The sequence below is a fragment of the Podarcis tiliguerta genome, assembly GCF_965153285.1.
Source record: "Podarcis tiliguerta genome assembly, chromosome: 9".
In the NCBI taxonomy this organism is placed as follows: domain Eukaryota; kingdom Metazoa; phylum Chordata; class Lepidosauria; order Squamata; family Lacertidae; genus Podarcis; species Podarcis tiliguerta.
This window is the reverse complement of record NC_139542.1, coordinates 11,990,870-12,011,479: the sequence shown is the minus strand read 5'-3', so window position 1 is coordinate 12,011,479 and position 20,610 is coordinate 11,990,870. Positions and strand designations below refer to the sequence as shown.

General features: G+C 47.8%; 1 protein-coding gene and 1 long non-coding RNA gene across 4 annotated transcripts in view; both read right to left on the bottom strand.

The window, feature by feature from the left end:
- Positions 1-20,610, bottom strand: part of PRDM8 (PR/SET domain 8) — an 88,689-nt gene that overhangs the window by 63,706 nt on the left and 4,373 nt on the right. For 2 of the 3 annotated variants that reach the window (XR_014501824.1, XR_014501825.1), the window contains exons 3-4: positions 19,371-19,602; positions 14,636-17,663 (exon numbers count right to left, since the gene is read on the bottom strand). Coding sequence is in view for 1 of the 3 variants with exons in the window: in XM_083398401.1 (XP_083254527.1) it covers positions 16,171-17,663; positions 19,371-19,602 (1,725 nt within the window). In the remaining 2 variants the exon portion in view is untranslated. Of the gene's footprint in view, positions 1-14,411; positions 17,664-19,370; positions 19,603-20,610 lie in introns of those variants that run through there. The other variant, XM_083398401.1, reaches the window with a different exon arrangement.
- Positions 12,810-20,610, bottom strand: part of LOC310657777 — a 254,852-nt gene continuing 247,051 nt past the window's right edge. The window contains exon 2 of the long non-coding RNA XR_014501927.1: positions 12,810-14,351. This is a non-coding gene — a long non-coding RNA (uncharacterized lncRNA). The remainder of the gene's footprint in view (positions 14,352-20,610) is intronic.

The window sequence follows — 20,610 nt, the reverse complement described above, 5'->3', positions numbered from 1 at the left end:
AAATCCTTGGACAAATGTCCCACCCCCTGCCAGGGTCTATTCTGAGCAGTGCTGGGATAGCTCTGTCAGCAGAGCATGAGACCCTCAATCTTAGGGCTGTGGCCCCACGTTGGGCCAAAGATTCCTAAATTGCAGAGGGTTGGACTAGATGACCCTTGTGACCCCTTCCAACTCTACAGTTCCATGATTCTAAGAAGAGTCAACAGCAGGCATAGGCAAACTCCGGCCCTCCAGATGTTTGGGACTACAATTCCCATCATCCCTGACCACTGGTCTTGTTAGCTAGGGATGATGGGAATTGTAGTCCCAAACATCTGGAGGACCAGAGTTTGCCTATGCCTGGTCAACAGCATGTGTTTTGCCTACTGATTTGCTCCTGAAAAAAAAAGCCTCTCACCAGCCATGGGGCCATTTATCCTTCTATCTCCCAACATAATGGAGGTTTTGATGGAGTTCTTCCTTCTGGCTGCTCAAACTCTACAATTCTATGATCCCACTGCTGTGGGGAAAATACCCGTCACCTGAGCGGTGCCAGATTCCAGGGGTAATATGGAATTTCCTCTCAATGAAAATGGGAGGGCATTTCCCTCCAGATTGAGGTGGGGGAAGGGTGAGCTCAATTGCCACTCCACATCTGCTGTGATCCTGATAATGAAGCACACTCCAGCTGTTGTCATTTTCATCTTTAAAAACTTCTGGGTAAAATGCAAACACGTCTGGTTTGACCTGGAATCAGTAGTCCTCAAGAGAGGGTGGTGATGGCAAACCAACCCAAAACTGTTTTTTTTAAAAAAAGCACTCCAAAGCTATGTAATAGTGACTGCCATCTGCTGTAGAACAGACCATCTCAGCTGTAGGCAATAGATTGAAATTGAAATACTTGATTGTCACTTGTACAACTTGTATACAGCGAGATTACACAAGCACCTCTTAGTCTTAATTCCCCTCGTTTACTGACGCACACCCACCAAACCCGAAAGTCAGTTGCCCTGTTGTTATCTTTTCAATCAGCAGCCTAACAACCCATGGATAGAAGCTGTTCTTTACCCTTTTGGTGCGACTAATATCTTCTGCCTGAGGGCAGGAGATCAAGAAAGTGCCGGCCAGGGTGCGAATCATCCCTGAGAATTCTCCTCACTCTCCTGAGGCAATGTTCTTCCGCTATTTCATCCAGCGGATTCACCGGACAGCCCATAATATCTTGTGCTGTATTCACCACCCTCTGTAGGCACTTCCTATCAGTTGATGTCAAACCAGCCTACCACACTGTGATGCAGTATGAAAGGACACTTTCTATTGTGGACCGGTAGAAGGAGATCATCAAATGTTGATTGACATCGTTCTTTCACAATACTCTGAGGAGATGGAATCTCTTTTGGGCTTTCTTAACCACCTGGGTTGTATTGATTTTCCAAGTAAGGTCTTCACTGAGATAAAGCCCTAGGAATTTAAAGGAAGAGACTCTCTCCACACAGCCCTCCCCGATGTACAGCAGGGCTAGTTATCCTCTCTCTATATATATCACCATCAGAATAGCAGCCTTTCCCTCCATGACAGAACAGACACTTCCAGTGGTTCTGGGGCTGGAGAGCTGAAAGGCAGCACATGCTGGCTTCTACCATCAGCCAGGGCACCAAGGGATGGGATATCCCATGCCTCCTAGGAAGGACACCATAGGAAGGAAAAGATCAACCTGGCCTCATCCTTTGGCTGAAGCAGCAGCAACAGCTGCAGAGAACCTGCCTCCCATTTTCCGACCAGAGAGAACACTCTACTTCTACTGCCAGTTGCCCTGAGACTGCAGGAGGCAAGCAGAAAAGACTCTCTAGACTATTTCCTCCTTGGTTGCCCAAAGCCACAACGTCCTCCAAGTGCTACTTGATCAGATTGCAAGCAAGTCTGGCCTGAACTGGTTATAAATGCTGGCCATTTTTAAGGATGCTGGACTAGATAGGTCATTGGCTTAATCCGGCAGGCTGTTCTTAATTCAAAGCACCTTTAATGAACTACAGTTCCCAGGATTCTTTGAGGGGGGAGTCGTGTGCTTTAAATGCAAGGCACGGCTGTGACAATCATCTACTCTGATTGGTAGGGTGTAAGGCATAAAGCTCTTTCTCATCATCTATTACCTGTTTCTTTTTGTTGGAGATGGCAGGGTTCAAGCCCTCTTTCTCACCTTGAAGAATGTTCTTAAAGGTGATCATTTCTAGTTGCAAATACAAGGGCTGGAAATGGAAACTCAATTCAGCCTTTCTCCTGGGTCATAAACTAAGGGATCTCGGCAGTCCTGTCTTCTCTGCTTCCTAACCAGCAGAAACCTCTGACTGAAGCCACTGTTGAGCTAGCAATCTCAGCACAGCCAGGCCCTTGTATTCAGCCAGGCAGATTTTCCCAGCTGAGTGAGCTGCACATTTTTCTGTGCTGGGTGTCGCTGTTTGGCTATTTTTGGTTCTCTTTCCCCCTCGAGGGTTCCTTTCCCCCAGCCCTTTGCTGCTTTAAAGCCAGACAAGTTGTTTCACCCCAGGAAATAAAGAGTCGCAAAGGAGAAGAGAAAGATTTCCACATGGTGGTAAGAAATTATATGAAGGGTCTCACCTGTTTCAGCAAAGGGAGGCCACTGTGTTTGATTCTTACCCTCTCTATCCAGATCACCCATCTCAGGACCTGATCCTGCATTCAAGTTACACCAAAATCAGCTCAAGTCATGCCATGCTTAGTGCTGTCCTAAGCAATGTTTATTTACTCAGGCATGTGCCCTGCTGAGTTTTGATGGATTTGCTCCCAAGCAAGTGTACATAGGACTGCAGCCTTATTTAAACCAGGGTGTGCAAAGCATTGCTCTTGTTCATCCTATTCAGGCTTAGGAGCCTACTTCAGAGTAATGGTGCACAGGCTTTGATTGTGCACTAAGGTTAAGCCAAAACCAGTAGGAACAGGTGTGTGCTAAAAACTTTTATTTTCACTCAGGCTTCCCCAGCTTTGTACTGTATTAGTATTGCTAATTTCTGTCCACAACTAGCATTGTGATCGTGTGAATTTCATCCTATCTCTCTATCTGATATTGTAATTGTGGGAATGTTCAGGGAGGCAGGAGAGGATATATTGTTAAATTATATCCTTCCCAACTTGTGTTAACAAGTTCTATATAATTTAGCAGAATAACATTCCGCTTTTTAAACTTGTACAGCGGATAACGTTTGCCAGGCTTGTATAAGCCTCTAAAATAAGTTTCCTGATAATTTCTCCTTTATTCCCTCACAAAAAAGATAGACATGACAAAGCCTTGTATAACAGTATATAAAATAGTTTACTCGCATTCTGTTCACAAATGGATCCCAGAAGGCAGACTTAAGTTACAAAACATATACACCTGGAATCTATCCCATAAGGAGAGAACATCTCAGACTAAGAAGATGTTGCTTCTTCAAGGAATGGAGTCAAAGAGAGACTGCCTGCCTCCCCTGAGGTATTTTGTTACCTGCATAGGTGAGGTCACGCCCACCTCTGGCCACATGCAGAGGAAGTCTGTCCCAGCCCAGGAGGAAACAGGAAGTTCCGACTGGCTGGTCCAGACATCCCTTTTATGTCCACTCTAGGAATGTTGTATTTGACTGCTCTGTGTTTCGCATCCACAGTAATGTTATTATTTTACGTATTTTCCCCACTTCTCTGTGCACCGATTTGGTATTTGGTATTTTTATGTTAAGTGGGCCACACATTTTGCACAATAATAATACTACATTATGATAAATGTTACAACACCTCCAATGGCTCCTGATCTGTTTCTGGGCACAATTCAAAGTGCTGGTTATGATCCTTTACAGGGTTGCCCTCAGATGCCTCAGGGGTCTTATAACTCCATACCCTCCAACATTTCTCTGATGAAAATAGAGACACCGTAAAGAAAAGTGGTACATTCTGGGATCAGATCAGAATCCGGGACAGCTTCTGTAAATCCTGGGGAGGCTCTGCCCTGAGATATTCGGTTGAAGGGCAGTATACACATTTAATAAATAGATGAAAATACAAATAATTTGGTGAGGATGTTGATCTGTTAGAGAGCCCTTAGCCACTCCACTCCAACCCAACCCAACCCCACTTCCCCAATGGAAGTATTGTCCGTCCCCAGTTTGAAAGGGAATAGCTAGTGATGTGTAAGAAACAAGAAACTGAAACACCTTTTCTCAAAATGTTCCTGTTTTTTTGTTTTGTTTTTTTGAAGGCTGAATTCAGCCTCAGGATATGCTTAGCGGGCACAAGAGGGCGCTGTAACCTTCCTAGCGCTAGATGACCTGCGGGAATTCACGTTTAGCTGTGCAAAGTTAAGAAATCCAACCAAGCGCCGTTAGTCGCTGCGCCTGTAAATGAAATATGAGGTCTTCTCCGGAGTTTTCTTTTATATCCAGGATTTAGTTCCTAATCCCTCCTTTTCCTGGAGTCTCCCCTTGTTATTCTCACTGCGCGCACACACTTTCAGGACAGCTTAGCTACCCTACTCCGAGGAGAGATAAAAGTCATTGGACAAGCGCCTGTGAATGGTTCGCCCTTAAATAAGACAGACAGGTGCGCACCATGCATTTAAAGCATATCCCCCCCCAAAAAAACCACACACCTGGGAACTGTAGTTTGTTAAGCGTGCTGGGAATTGCAGCAAGGCGATCTACAATCGCTCAAACGTTGAGCAAGGAAGGCAAACGGGGCTCAGGTACAGCCCAGGAATGAGTTTCAGGTGTGACCTACGGGTGGCAGCTGTTCTGACCCAAAACCAGTTGACACCGGGGGACTTTTCTGAAGTCTTGAAAAATAAAAAGTTGGTTCCCGAAGGCAGCTTCTCTCCCCCCCCCCCCCTATTTTACCAGGGATGGAGTTTGAAGTTGCTTAGGGAAAAGTAGGAGTCTAAGATGCTGAAACTGCACTTGGAAAGGGTGCGGGGGAGGAGAGAGAGAATTAGGAAAATACCTAATGAAGAGTCAGACCAACGGACCACCCTTCTCAGTCTTGCTTTCACTGGCTGGCAGCGGCTTTCTAGGGATTCGAACCTGAGGCCTTTGGCAGTCTTGCAAGGCGGGTGCTCTCCCGCTGAGTTGGCGGCCCGTCCCCTACTTTACTGGGATGAACGCTCCTTGGCCTGCAGTGGCCAGAATCTGGGTGGTGAATGGGCAGCAGCTGATTGACAGATTCTGGAAGCGGATGGGGGGTGGGGTGGGAGGAGGTAGCCCAGGTTCATTGTGAAAAGTGCTTTTGTGTGAAATTGGGTGTGCTGGCTTCTTTGAATTGTTTCACCTGAATGGAGCGAAAGAACCGTTTGCGCAAAATAGTATTAAAGTTGATGTTGTTGTTGTTTAGTCGTTTAGTCATGTCCGACTCTTCGTGACCCCATGGACCATAGCACGCCAGGCACTCCTGTCTTCCACTGCCTCCCGCAGTTTGCTCATACTCATGCTGGTAGCTTCGAGAACACTGTCCAACCATCTCATCCATCTGTCGTCCCCTTCTCCTTGTGCCCTCCATCTTTCCCAACATCAGGGTCTTTTCCAGGGAGTCTTCTCTTCTCAGGAGGTGGCCAAAGTATTGGAGCCTCAGCTTCAGGATCTGTCCTTCCAGTGAGCACTCAGGGCTGATTTCCTTCAGAATGGATAGGTTTGGTCTTCTTGCAGCAAAGTTGATACTGTACTCATTTTTTACCCTAGCTGAGGGAAGGAAGACAAGATCGGCTGATTGTCTGTCTGTCCACACACACACACACACACACACAGTTTCCCCGTAAAGCCTGGGCCAGTCATTCATCAAATCAATGAACACATCCGCCTTAAAAATGCTATTCACAATTAACCTCGGAGGTGTTTAGGTCCGGCATTCCGCCCCCAAACTCCTATAAGGAAAGCATTTCCCTAAAGCAGGCGCAATCATGGCAAGGGCCCCAGACACCCTTGGGAATCTAACCCCATTGAACTCAAGAGGTTCCGCATGGCGGTGCGCAAAATCGCCTGCAGAAGGCGGCCCCCAGTTCCTGAGCGGTAACTGTCACCTAAAGCGCATTTGCGCAAAAACAAGAGTTTGGGTGGGAGAGAATTGCGATGGGACTAGATGGGAACAACGCCAGCCCACCCAGTCATGAAAATATACATCGGGGAACGTCCTGAAGCGTCTACTGCTGCGCGGGGACATCTCAACTCCCGTCCATCCTCGGGACTGCTCATTCAGCCTCTGCTCTGGACTTTTCTTAGGAAGGAGGAGCTGGAAACAGGCACCAGCCTCCTGTGGGGAAAAGGTGAAGAAGTATTTGTTTGAGGGATGCGAAGCTGCCTTCTCTGGCGGTTTTATAGACCGTGTGACCTGTAAAAAGGCTGCGCTCTTCATAGCTCATTTTTAAGGGACTTGTGAACTGGTCTGTCAAAAAACAAGCATAAATCCAATTCTTATTGTCGAAATGGGTTCAAGTCCCTTAATATGAGCTGTAGAAATACAGTTTCAGCACCGTTGGTAGACACCCAGCTTCGCTTTGATTTCCAAGTGCTCTTTAACAATAAACCACCAAACACCTTATTTTCACTCGCCTTGTATTTGGGTTCATGTGTATTCAGCTTTTTACCTCCCTAGGCCGAAATTATTGCTGCCTTGCCTTCTCCTGCGCATATCCTTGGAGGGAGGAGACTTTTCTTCTCAGTAAAATTTAAGCAGCGAAGCCAACGGAGTGCCCTTCTCCACTTCTTTCTTTCTTTCTTTCTTTCTTTCTTTCTTTCTTTCTTTCTTTTATTGCATTTATATATCACCTTTTTTTGTTCATGGACCTCAAGGCGGCATACATGGTTCAACCCCCTCCCCCAATATATGCTCCACAATAACCCTGTGAAGTAGGTTAGACTAAAAGGTGGTGACTGCCCCCCCCAGGTCACCCAGTGTACTTCATGGCCCAGTAGGAATTTGAACCCTGGTCCTAGTCTGACCCTCTCTAACCCCCGCACTACACTGGCTTGCTGAACTACAACTCCCATCATCCCCCAGCCAGCTTGGCCAGTGGTGCGGAGAGAGGGAGCTTTAGTTCAGCAACATCTGGAAAGCTACAGGTTACCCCTCCACCTCCGCTTACACCTTCGCTTCATAGAGGTGAATGGGGAAGCAGGGTTGCAAGCTGGAGAGGGAATCATAGCTGGTTGCAGTCGTTGGCATTCCCTTCCTCAGGTGCAAACCCCTTCTATACTAGTAATTTTTGGAGGACGGGAACTTCTGTCTGAAGCAGGGAGATGGATGGGAAATTGGGGGAAGGGGGATAATGCTTTGTGCACCTCCCCTTTCTCCGGGATGTCAATATTTCACATCAGCTGCTTCGGTTCTGTAGCCCTAGCCAAGACAGGCGCCTGGATTGGGCTAGGCGCAGAGCTGCGTTCTGTGCCGCCTTTCCGAAGGGTCACATTATAATCACGAGAATACAATATGTTCCTTTCAGAAATGCAGCATTTCCGGCGCATTTAAGTGAGAGGCAAAGGAAGAAATCCGGAACAAGAGAGAACTTTAAACGTGACCTGTTTTCGTGTGTGTAGTGTATGCGCACGCTGGGAATGTTTTTGTGAAGATACCCCCTCACCTGTTCCTTATATGGAGTACAGTGGTACCTCGGGTTAAGTACTTAAATCGTTCCGGAGGTCCGTTCCTAACCTGAAACTGTTCTTAACCTGAAGCACCACTTTAGCTAATGGGGCCTCCAACTGCCGCCGCCGCGCCCCCGGAGCACAATTTCTGTTCTCAACCTGAAGCAAAGTTCTTATTCTGCAAAGTACTATTTCTGGGTTAGCGGAGTCTGTAACCTGAAGCGTATGTAACCCGAGGTACCACTATATTGACTGGTAACTGGAGTCGCCATCAATGCAACTTCTTTCATTAGCTTCAACGGGGTTGGCAAAACTAACAAGGTTCAACGGAGGTGAGTTGTAAACTGGAATCCCGCAGCTGCCTGCCTGGAAAGGCACCGCGGGGTTGCAAGCGCCGGCTCGCAGTCTTGCACTGTTGCGATTCATCTCATTCATTCGAAAAGGGAGGGAGGGCGGGCAAAGGGAGACGCGGGACGTTCGAACCCTGCTGCCAACGTTCCGAATGGAACGTCGCGAACACTCCAATTGGAACCTTCGAACTGAAGGTTCCTGGGCGCTGGAATCCTCTTTGGAGCACGTGCTTCTCCCTCCCCCCACCAGCTCCAAATAACACTTTCTTTGATGCTAGATGGATGAGGGCCTTCTTCCCGCATCTCCACCTTGTTCCGGTTTTCATGGGGGGAAATAACATGCAATAAATGGAATTGGAAAATCAGATGACTCCAATTCATGCAAAAATAAGTTGGGACTTTAAAAATCGTCCAGGGAGTCATTGTCCTACTGAGAAGGCGTCCGATCCACACAACGCATAAAGCCGCAAGCCCTGTAGCCATTTGGATTTTAACCTTCCATTAACACTTTCTAAGACTTTGAACTTAAAGTCTTAGGACTCTGAGCTTTCTACGGAGCTGCAAGTCACGCAAACCCTCATTGCGCACGTTTCTTCGAGGACTGTCTTAATCACGCTTACTTTTAAACCGCACTGTACGCCGTGGGATAGTTACTTCCAAGTAAACACGAGTAGGATTGAACCGCCTGACTGCAACCCAATGCACATCCCCTTAGAAAGAAAGTCTCGTTGCCTCCCGTCGCACCTACTCTTGAGTAAATATCCATGGGTGAAACCCTCCGAACTCAACGAGCCTTGCTCCCAAATTGGTGTACGAACCTAGATCCAGTTACCGGGGACCATGTCCCATTGAACTCAAGGAGACTAGCTTCTAAGTAGAGATTCTGGGATTGCACTGTCAAGCCGCAGAGTTACAACCCAATTCAGAACTTACAGAAATTACTGTAATTTACTAAGGGTTGTCATGTAACTCTGCGAGAGGTAAATTACAATGCCCAGGATTCTCGGTGGGGAAGAGTTTGTTTCGAGTTGTGCTTTAAAGGTATGTATATAGTTTGTATGCAGCCTAAAAGCGTCGCCAGAAGGAACCTACCGTTTCCTATTGCTAACTGGACTGATTAATGTTTTTCACGGCAGTTTTGCACCAGGGTCCGCATTCAGTGCAGGATTCTGTGGGTGAAAGCACGAAGCTCAAAGGTACGAGGTTCAGTCCCTGAGCTAGATGAAGCAACGGTGTGACTCGGTGTAAGGTTTGCTTTGGTCTCCCACCCCAGTTCTTTTTTTTCCTTTTCTTTTGCTTTCATATTACTTCTCTAAGTGGCGATGCAGTGCCCATTTACGCATCCCTCAGCCCCGCTGGGATCCAAGGAAATACGGGTTTTGCGCCTCTTTTTTCCCGCCCTAGATTGCAGTACCCGTGGCTCATTCCGGGGTGTCGAAGTGACAGTCAAGAATTGATGGCAAAAGTCAAAGCCCTGCTCTTAGATATGTTCAGAATTAGTGTATTTTAAAAGCATACGTTGTGGTTGCTTTTAAAATATATATAGATAAGATTTAGACGTTCATGAAATGGAATCAATGCGCGCAGTCTAGCGTATTGCGTGCCGGGGGTGGAGTGGCGTTTTGACATTTCCTGCCTTGCTTAATAGAACGAATCCGGTCTACAATCTAGCGCTTGGACCTGTGAATCGGGATTAGTATGTGCCGCTTTGGAAAGACGGTATTGATTCCCAACACAAACAGATATGATTTGGAGTTTGACGGTTGATTACACATATACAGTAGACACAAAGACTGAACTCACAATGTCTCTTTGCACCAAGCACACACATATAAACAATAAATATAATAAACAAATATATAATAAACCTCCTGCTTATTGGGTTTACTGGGAAGTAGGTCTCTCGGAGCTGAATGGAGGCTTGTTCCGAAGTCAGTGTGCTTAGATTCGCAATCGCGGTCTGATGCTTTGCGCGTTTACTGCGAAGTGTTCCATTGAGTTCTATGGAGTTTATTCCCCAGTAAGTAAAAACAGGGTTGCAGCTGTTGGTGCAAATGAGTGGACTTACTTGCGAATAAACAGGCCTAGGCTACACCTCACAGCATTTACACTTCGCATAGGACTGAGATAAATGGCTTGGGCACACGTGTTTAAGGCAACGTCTGAAAACACAAGCAACAATAGGTGATATTCCGTAGCTATGTGGTAACCTCACTGCGGCTATTTCAGATAAAGGCTCCAATACGGTGACATTTAAATTTCAACTAGTTAAATGTTTCTGAATTTAATAGGATCCCTCCATGTAGGTCTTTATAGCAGAATTTTGACAGAATTTTTTGACAGAATTACAAGCCTGGTAGATGAAGGGAACGCAGTGGATGTAGTCTACCTTGATTTCAGCAAGGCATTTGACAAGGTGCCCCATGATATTCTTGTAAAGAAGCTGGTAAAATGCGGTCTTGACTATGCTACCACTCAGTGGATTGTAACTGGCTGACTGACCGGACCCAAAGGGTGCTCATCAATGGTTCCTCTTCATCCTGGAGAAGAGTGACTAGTGGGGTGCCACAGGGTTCTGTCTTGGGCCCGGTCTTATTCAACATCTTTATCAACGACTTGGATGATGGACTCAAGGGCATCCTGATCAAATTTGCAGATGACACCAAACTGGGAGGGGTGGCTAACACCCCAGAAGACAGGATCACACTTCAAAACGACCTTGACAGATTAGAGAACTGGGCCAAAACAAACAAGATGAATTTTAACAGGGAGAAATGTAAAGTATTGCACTTGGGCAAAAAAAATGAGAGGCACAAATACAAGATGGGTGCCACCTGGCTTGAGAGCAGTACATGTGAAAAGGATCTAGGAGTCTTGGTTGACCACAAACTTAACATGAGCCAACAGTGTGACGCGGCAGCTAAAAAAGCCAATGCAATTCTGGGCTGCATCAATAGGAGTATAGCATCTAGATCAAGGGAAGTTATAGTGCCACTGTATTCTGCTCTGGTCAGACCTCACCTGGAGTACTGTGTCCAGTTCTGGGCACCACAGTTCAAGAAGGACACTGACAAACTAGAACGTGTACAGAGGAGGGCAACCAAAATGGTCAAAGGCCTGGAAACAATGCCTTATGAGGATCGGCTAAGGGAGCTGGGCATGTTTAGCCTGGAGAAGAGGAGGTTAAGGGGTGATATGATAGCCATGTTCAAATATATAAAAGGATGTCACATAGAGGAGGGAGAAAGGTTGTTTTCTGCTGCTCCAGAGAAGCGGACACGGAGCAATGGATACAAACTACAAGAAAGAAGATTCCACCTAAACATTAGGAAGAACTTCCTGACAGTAAGAGCTGTTCGACAGTGGAATTTGCTGCCAAGGAGTGTGGTGGAGTCTCCTTCTTTGGAGGTCTTTAAGCAGAGGCTTGACCACCATATGTCAGGAGTGCTCTGATGGTGTTTCCTGCTTGGCAGGGGGTTGGACTCGATGACCCTTGTGGTCTCTTCCAACTCTATGATTCTATGATTCTATGATTCTATGAGAATAATGCTATAATTATTAAGCTTACTTTCTTGGACGAAGTGCCACAGGGTTTCAACCGGAGGCAATTGCTTCCTAGTTAAGGTCGTGTGACAAAGATTTCTCAACTCCCAAAATACAACCTTGCTTTGAAGCCAACGGGACTAATTCCAAACATAATGTATTTTTAGATCGGGTTGCCAACCAAATGCCAGAATTAGCTGGTTTGTAGCACTCTAGCCCTCTGAAGCCATGGGTTCCGGCAGCCAGAGCCAAATGCAAGCTGGCTTGGAAAGACTGCAACCTTATGCAGTCTCTCCTAGGAATAAGCTGCTTACTTCTTAACATAGGATCAGACTCAAGGTCCTACAGTGCCCAGCGAGAAATCCGACATATATACGCACCTAGTAGCAAGTTCCATTAAACTCAGTCGGGCTTACTTCTGGGTAGACACTTACAGGAGCCGTTACTCTCAAGGAAGCATGCATAGGATTTCAGCCGCGCAAGGTGATCCCCAATGAAATGCCCACTGACTTCAGTAGGTCTCAGGATTCCTAACGCCATTGAATTCAATACTAGACAGTTAGGATTGCGCTGTTAACCTCTAGTACCTTAGTATGCAGCAAGGAGCCAAGCTAGGGCAATCTAAAAGCTCTAGGCAAAAGTCCCATCGTGGGTGCGTTAAAGTAACAGCAGAAAGCCGAGAAGACCCAGTCACAGACCTCCCTGTCTACCGCATGGTTTGGACCTTAGTTCCGCTTCTGGTTTTAATCAACAGGAGGTGTTTCCACCACCTAGGAACGCAGCCTGATCCTATGCGTGCTTATTTAAAAGTCCCATTGGGTTGAATGGGATCTGCCTTCCGTGCGGAATTGCCGTCCTAGGCTTTGCATGCTGACCTGGAAGCCAGTGCGCGTACAGTCGCCAATAGCTTGTGCAAGGATGTGCCAAGCGCATCAGCTAGAAATGAGAAGCTAAAGTGATCAAATGCCATACTCTGCAGCAGTTCTGTGGCTTGTCGCTTCGAAGATTACGCTTTGCGTTTGCCGCTGGGACGCTGATGTTTGGGGAGGAGAAATCCGCAGGGAAGCAGAAATATTGCAAACTCTGACTCGCCCATCGCAACACCCCGGAAATGGGCTTCTCCTTCCACTTTATAGATCAGATTTCCTTCAAAAATTTGGGAAAGAAAGAAAAAGTCCACACCGCGATTTCCACGACTGCCTGACTGTTTGGTATTCTGAACTTGAAGTTATATTTCTTCCCAACCTCTGCTTTGCAAAGAAATTCTAGCATTCGACCCTCCCCACTCCCCCCACCTTTTCTTAAAGAGTCCTTCATCACATCCAAATGCTTTTGAAGAAAATAAAGTCATTTATTGTCAAAGCATCCAACATACCCAGATAAACTATAAAGTTTAATAAATCTTTGTTGTTGATGTTGTTGTTCTGGTTGTGGTTGTTGTTCAAGAAAAGGAGAGAAAAGAAACACATAACTAGTTATTCAGACTTCATTTCACTGGCACAAAATTACACTTTGTATTAAAAGGAAATCCCGTATTTACAGAATTGATGACATTCTGCATCAAAGTCCATAATCTTTTTAATGTGGAACATGCACTCTTCCCATTGGAAACATAAAACGAATTCAAGTATGGATTTTATTACTATTATTTTTGCAGAGAGAGAGAGGGAGAGAGAAAGAAAGAGAGAGAGAGACTGTCATCAAATAAAGAAGAAAAGCTTTGCATCCTCTTTCAGTATTTTTTTTTTAAATTTTGCTTTATATCTAAAATAAAATTTTTACCCTTACATATAGTTATTATTACAGCTAAACCATAAGTGCTTAATAATTTAAGTAGAAACGTATGACAAATGCATCAATATGTTGCAATATATGACATTTTAAAAATGTACTATTAAAAGTTATTTACTTTTTTTGGAAAGTGAAAATGCGTGCATTTGAAACAAAAGGAGGGGGAAAAACAAAGAAACCCACCCACCACCTTTTATTTTTTTAATAAAAAAAATTATGCAAGGTAAACATATTATGCACAGGCATAAGATTTTCAACAGTGATTTGGGGTGTTTTGCTTCATTTGTGTTTGGCCTCGGTGCCCAAGAGAAGCAGAAAGGCTCTCGATATGCAGAGTCAGAGTGACCATAATAACCCTAAATGCACGAGCAAACCAAGGTGTGTACTCTGAGGCAAGCCCAGTTCATCCCAATGGGACTTTCTTGTGAGTAAGCATGCACAAGATTTCAGGCTTAAATTTGCAAGGGACTCCAATAAAATAGCAGTAATGCAGAGACCATGAAAGAGGCAAAAAAATAAAAAAAATAAAAGCCAAAAGAAGCAGCAGCTGTGACTGTTCAGCTTCTGGTGCTGCTGTGGTGCAATGCTCCAGCTGTTGGAATGGCCATGGGATTACTAATGAAAAAGTGCTTTTATTTAATTTATTATATCCTGCCTTTCCTCCAAGGAGATCAAGCCAACGTCCTGTTCCTCCCCATTTTATTTTATTTCAGATTTAGCAAGAGTGCCCTCTCTTTCTTTTTGAAGTGGAAAAAAACTTCCAATGTTCTGCAGCTATTATATCCTTTAAAAAAGGATAAATAAATGAAGGGTTCTTAGGTGACATTGCTTCAGATTTTCTTGGCTGGGTCTGCAATCTGTTCTTGTTTCTACCTGTATTTATGAAATATCCCATTGTTTCCATCAACCCCTCCTAATCTATTTGCACCACCAGTTGGCACTTTGTTCACCTTCAGTCCTATCAGAACAGAAGCAGACATTTGGGACTCACCACACATAACACCAGTCAATATGATGATAAAATTCATGCCCAGTTTTGTACTGGAGAAGGGGAAGTGCCATGCATGCCTCAGTTTGGCTTAAAGGAACCCCTGACCATTAAGTCCGGTCCCGGACGACTGGCAGTGCTCATCTCACTTTACTGGCCAAGGGAGCTGGCGTACAGCTTCCGGGTCATGTGGCCAGCATGACAAAGCCACTTCTGGCAAACCAGAGCAGCGCACGGAAACGCTGTTTACCTTCCTGCTGGAGTGGTACCTATTTATCTACTTGCACTTTGATGTGCTTTCAAACTGCTAGGTTGGCAGGAGCAGGGACCAAGCAACGGGAGCTCACCCAGTTGCGGGGATTCGAACTGCCAACCTTCTGATCGGCAAGCCCTAGGCTCTGTGGTTTAGACCACAGTGCCACCCACGTTCCATCCAGCTTGGCTTACATCTTCCATTACATCTCCATTTCCGTCAGCTCCAAGAGAGGGTTGAGATGCTCATGGTGCTGCCCATTCTTATCTAAGAATGCCTTCAAAGAACACAGCAGCCACACGGCTCACTCTCAACTCAGGGTTGGGAAACCCTTTTCCTCCTTAAAGCCACATCCTGGCATGGCAGGCTTCCAGCTTTTGGCAGGCCATATTGCCAGAGTGGGGAGAGGCAAAAGTGTGTGGGACCAGAGGCAATAGTGAGCAGAGCAACAGATACAGCAGCTCACCTTTGTATGCTAAGCTACATCACATCTCTCTCCATGTAAGTGGACAAGAAGCACCATCACCATTCAATGGCATATCCCAGCCAGGCAAAAGTTCTCAAGGAACATTCACAGCAGGGCAAGTGAGGGGTGTGGTTTGCAGAGAAGGGTGTGGCCTCGGTTGCATGGCCTGAGGGCCAGAGAGAGGCCTAGGGGGCTGCATTCAGGCCACAGGCCCAAGGTGTTCCGTCCCTGCTCTAAAACCATTCTACTTTACAGTCACATCCTATGCATGTTTAAGAAGGGCTCCCAGAGTTCAGTGGGACTTCCATAGGATTGCACACATGTAGTCCTAAGTCCCCCTAGGTTTGAAGGTCTCATTCCAAAATTAATTAGATTATTTTAGGGCTCTGGCATGCTTAAGACCCATCCCACAACAGCTTAACTTGGAGTCAAAGCTATTCCAGTGAAAATGGTTTATTGCCTCTGGTTACAACCCAGTCACTCAAAACAGCAATAGTAGTAGCAGTAATGATGATGACAATAATATCTGAAATCTTGTGACTGCTCCCAAAAACAAATAAATCAGAAAAAGTGGCATGACGTAGGGCTAGGCAAGTTGTGAAAGTTAATTCATCAGAAGTTGATGAAGCTATGCCAGAATGAATTGCTTTGTGGAATATTCTGGAGGTATCATGTAAAAATCAAAGACTCTGCAGTTACTTCCATTTTAAGGGCCTTTTAAAGCCTTCCGGTGAAGCTCTGGTGGGAATCAAGGAGGCTATCCAGAACTATTCTGGGATGCCTGATCCGTAGCCTCCATCACCCTGCTCCTCTCCCTGCTGATGCTGCGATGCTACTTTGCATTTCAAGTGCCCGTGAGTGTGTCTCTCACCCCAGGGATGCAGGCCTATAGGTGTGTGTGCACATGGATATGCCGTATTGCTCTCCCCCTCTCTTTGGAAACCTGGACACCACAAATGCAGACCAGCTTGAGACCGGTTTCGCCTTCACAGCATACCCAAAAGAATTCTGGGAAGTTGAACGTTTGTCCCGGTGCCGGGAAATTCTCCACCAGAGAGAGAGAGATTTCCCAGAACCTATAATTCCCAGAATTCCTTGGAGGAGGAGGAAGAGGGGTGGCAGTGGGTTGGGCAGGAGGCCCTGAAAGTTGCGCTGCGCTTGGGGTTTCGGCGCACATAGCCAGGCCCGCCTCAGTTGTGCGAAGTCATGTGCCTGGAGAGGTGGTGGCGCTCCCGGAAGGACTCGTTGCATATGGGGCACTTCAGCTTCTCCTCGCGCCGCCTCTTGACCAGCGGCTCGAGCGCGTACTCCTTTTTGTGGTGGGAGCGCATGTGGTAAACTAAGTCGGAGGTCATGCGGAAGGAGGCGTTGCACTTGGCGCACCAGTTCTGCGCCGGCAGGCACAGCGAAGTGAAGGACGGCGGCAGCAGCGTTAGGGCCGAGGGCAGCTGCAGCTGGAGGGGACCCGCTGCTGCCGCTGCCGCCGCCACGGCCGCCGCCGAGCTCTTGGGCCAAAAGGTGGTGGCGTAGAGGAAGGGGCTTTGCTTGGGCAGCCCGCCCCCTCCCGCGGTGCCCCCAACTCCTCCTGCTCCTCCAGCCCCGGCTGCCCCTCCTGCTCCTCCGCCTCCGCCGTTCAGTTCCCCGGGCGCGCCCTGCAGCTTGACCGCCAGCGGGTCCGGCGCGTAAAGGCGCGCGCCTCCTTCCGCGCCCGCGTGACAGCCGGCTTCCACCAGCGCGCTCAGCTTCTGGCCCAGCACCAGCTGCGTAACGTGGGCCGACGAAGAGGCCGACGAAGTGGAGAAAGTGGATCTCGCGGGCTGCGAGAACGCGCTCTTCCTCTCCTCTGGGCTGCCCACGCTGGAAGGCTGCGAGGAGGGCACTGTGGAGAAGGCGCTGCCTCCGGAGCGCGCGCCCAGCAGGTGCCCGGGCGCCTTGTCCACCGCGCCGCCCGCTTGCGCGCTGCCCGGGGAGCCTCGCTCTTTCTCCTCGTCGCCTGCTTCCAGCCCTCGGGAGGCCTTCTTCACTTCCACGAAGGCGCTCCGCTTGGCTTCTCCAGTCTCCGGGCTGGGCGGGCCGAACAGACGGCTGCTCTCCTCCAGGCCGAAATAGCTCCCCGCCGGCCGGTATTGCTGCTGCGGGGTGCACACGAGCTCCTCCTTGGGCGAAGACGGCACCGGCCTCTCCAAGCGCCCTCTAGCCGCTGCCGCCGCTGCTCCTCTCTCCTCCGCCAGCTGCTCCCCGGCCGGGTATTTCCTCTTGGCTCTGCTGCCGTGGCTCTGGCTGGCGTCCGGGCTGCCCTCCAGCTGCTCCCGGCTGCTGGGGGAGCTGCTGTTGTGCCGCGAGTTCTCCAGCTCGCGCGCCAAGTTGTGGAAGTCCGTGGAAGGCTTGGTCACGCCCGCGTTGCCGTTGCTGTCCTGAGCACCGTGGTAGTGGTGGCGATGGTGCTGGGGCGGGGGGTGCTGAGGCGTGGCGCCCCCGGTGGGCTTGCCGTGGAACTTGGTGGTTCCCGGCCCCAGGGCGCCATCCTGCTCCTTGGTGTTGCTGTCCTTGGTGCTGGAGTCGTCGGCCGGGCTGCTGTCTGCGCCGTGCAGTCGCTTGGGGCAGCGGAAGCGCAGGTGCGCCACGTACGGGAACTCGAATTGGAAGCGCTGGCTGCACTCGATGCAAGTATAAGGGGGCGAATCTGGAGCGACGAAGGAAGCAACACAGACGTACAGGAAAAGAGTCCGTTAGTCAACTGCTCCAGCAAGTCCACTCGCCAAATAGTCCCTTGCAGGGAGATAGCGCGCAACGCTCACTTTCATCTAAGGGCGACCCCACCAAGCGACTGATCTAAAACCTCCGTTTAGGATCCACACACCTTTAGGATCCTCCTAGAATCGTACCCTCTCAGAGATAGCAGTGCTTTGCAGGAAACTTTTTGCATCCACAGAAAACCTAGCATCTGTGGGAACAGACTCAGAGGGTCTTCTGAGTCATCTTTAAGACTCTACAACATTTGCCATAATCTCTTGCGAAGGATTTTGTAGACCCTGAAGTCTACAAAATGCCCATGGTCAATTGTTCAACTAAAAAATAATAATCATTGGCTATAACACAGCTACTTCCATATGTGAAAATGCAAGCTACCTTGAACTTCAAGCAGCTCAGAGCCTGTTTTACTCCCACAAAACCCCACCCTGCAAGGTTGTGGCTTGCTCTTGCAGGGACTGGACACTATTTTCTATTGCCAAGCCAATTGCTGCCTCACGCTAAATTAAGGCAATTTAGGAGGCCAACCAGTCGTTTTTAAGAACACTGCAAGGACTAGCATTGGCTGACTAATAGAACCTCTTTTAAGTTCTGCAGTGCCCAAACCCCAACAGCCTGGTTTATTACTTATCTCAATCCATCAAGAGATCAGCTGAGCAACACAAGTGTCCATCTGAGTAGGAATGTAGATTGAAATGAGTTCGTGAGATGGTGAGCATGCCTATTTGGGGCATTAGTTCCACCCAACAAACAGGAATAGACCTGGACTATTATTACTATTAATTAATAGAGAGATGGCTTCATCCTTTTGACCTACATTTTTTGCAGGAATTTCTGAGGTCTACAGATGTTTTTGTAGAGGACATGCTCAAAATCAAATACTTCAAGCCACAGGGCTTCCAACACAACCCATCTGTGTTAAGGGATCCTGAGTCGGCTTCCTTAGGGAAGGAGGTATGTACTGTCTTGCAGGACACATCAAGGCTTGCAAGATTTCCAGCAACAAGCAGGGGGCTAGTCCTTCACCAGGATCAACTTTCTCCCCTAACTGGCTGTTGTTAATCCAACAGCATCAAGGCACAGTGGCACATGAAAGAATATTGAAGCCACTGTCTACTCAGTTCCACTGTGCTAAATGGGACTTCCTCTCAGACAGTGTGTTTGGAATGTCCAACCAACAGGAAGGCCCTGTCCCGAGGAGCTTACAAACTGCATTTCCAAGGAGACAGGAAAGGAGAGGCCAGTGTAACTATAATGAACAGCAGAAGGGAAAGAAATATCAGGTTTCCCTTTCTCTATTCAGAGTGTTGTGGATAATATTGCTAAAACCTTTCCCAAAGTTTTGGGAAGCTTTGGGGGGGGGGGTTCTCGACTCCCCCTCCCCAGTTCCCTTTATCCTTTTTAATGCTGTGGGAATTTAAGGGTATTAACAGTCTTCCAGCTAATCTAGTGTTTCCAAATGGTGTAAAGTTGGACGCGATAGAGTGCAAGGAACTAACCTTTATTTGCCCCTGCTAAGTTGGCTCGGCCCCATTTTGGGGCTGGTTTTAGGGTTTCTCCCTGTCCTAGGCAAACCTAGAACCATTAACCCCCGTCCCTCGTCCCCCGACAGACCCCACAGGAACAAGCCTTGACCTACCATTCATTTTGCTGTGCGTCCTGGCGGTGCTCAGCAGCAGTAGCTCAGTCAGCTCCTTCCCGTACCAAACCAATAATTCCTCGTCTTTGGCAATCCGTCGGAGGGAGCGGTAAAACAATTGTCCATTTTTTATGTAGGCTTCGAGGTTTTGCTCCTCTTTGTCTCTGGCAGACTGGACCAGCCGCAGCCACATTAAGCCTTCCGAGGAGCCGTTGGCTGCCGAGGTGTCTACCTGGAAGGGAGGAACGGCGACGCGATTAAAAACAGGACATTCTCCGCCCACCAGCCTCCTCAAATCCAGACCCGGAGGTGTCCCTCCCCCCATGAAGAAAGCGCTAGGATCAGCGGGACACAGCGCCCCAGCTCTTCCAGAGTGGCGAACTTAAAAACCAAAAGGTCCAATCCTGCCGCCTTTCAAGGAATGGGAGTTCTGCTTCGGCCCAAACCTGCGCACGACCCTCTGAGTTTAAGTCTTAGGCTGCAATCCTGAGCACACTGGCGACGTCCCTATACATAAAAAACTCAGGTAAACTACGTGACGTCTAGGCAGGGGAAAAAAAGTAATTTGAGAACTTTGGTTCATTATTAGACCTATTTCGTGAGCTCTGGAGGCGGATGTGCCCTGAGATCGGGTGAGGTGGGGTGGTGGTGAATAAATCGAGCTAATAAGATGAAAATGATACTGCATTTAACTGCATTTCGCAGGCGAAAGCAAAGCCCTGATGATTCCTCTCTGCGCTCATAAACGCGCTGCGGTGAAGCAGCCTGAAAGACAGGTATTCAAAAGGATCGCTTTCAACCATCTCGACTCATTAACAAGTATATTGATTTAAAACGGGGCGGCTCCCCTCAACGCCTGCTAAATCATCATTGGCATAGCAGTGCAGATGCGGATGCGAATCAGTTCCTCCTAGTCTAGACTCTTTTAAAAAAACCAAAAGTTGTTGGATGAGCTTAAGAGTCTGGGCATTAAGGGTAAAGCGATTATGAGGAGAAATGCGCACTGTATTCAGCCCAATTACCAAGCACAGCTCGGACATTTGTCCAGTTTACACGCATACGCACACCCTAAACAGATCACTCCGAAATCGTCACTGAAATGAATGGGAACTCTCTATAATCACGAAGTCAATACCATTTGCACTTCTGGTCCCCATTTATTTCTGCATGAAGCGCACTAAGAAGGAACCCCCCCGCCTAAGGTCGCGGCCTAAAATAGGCTTGAATGAAATCCAGGCAC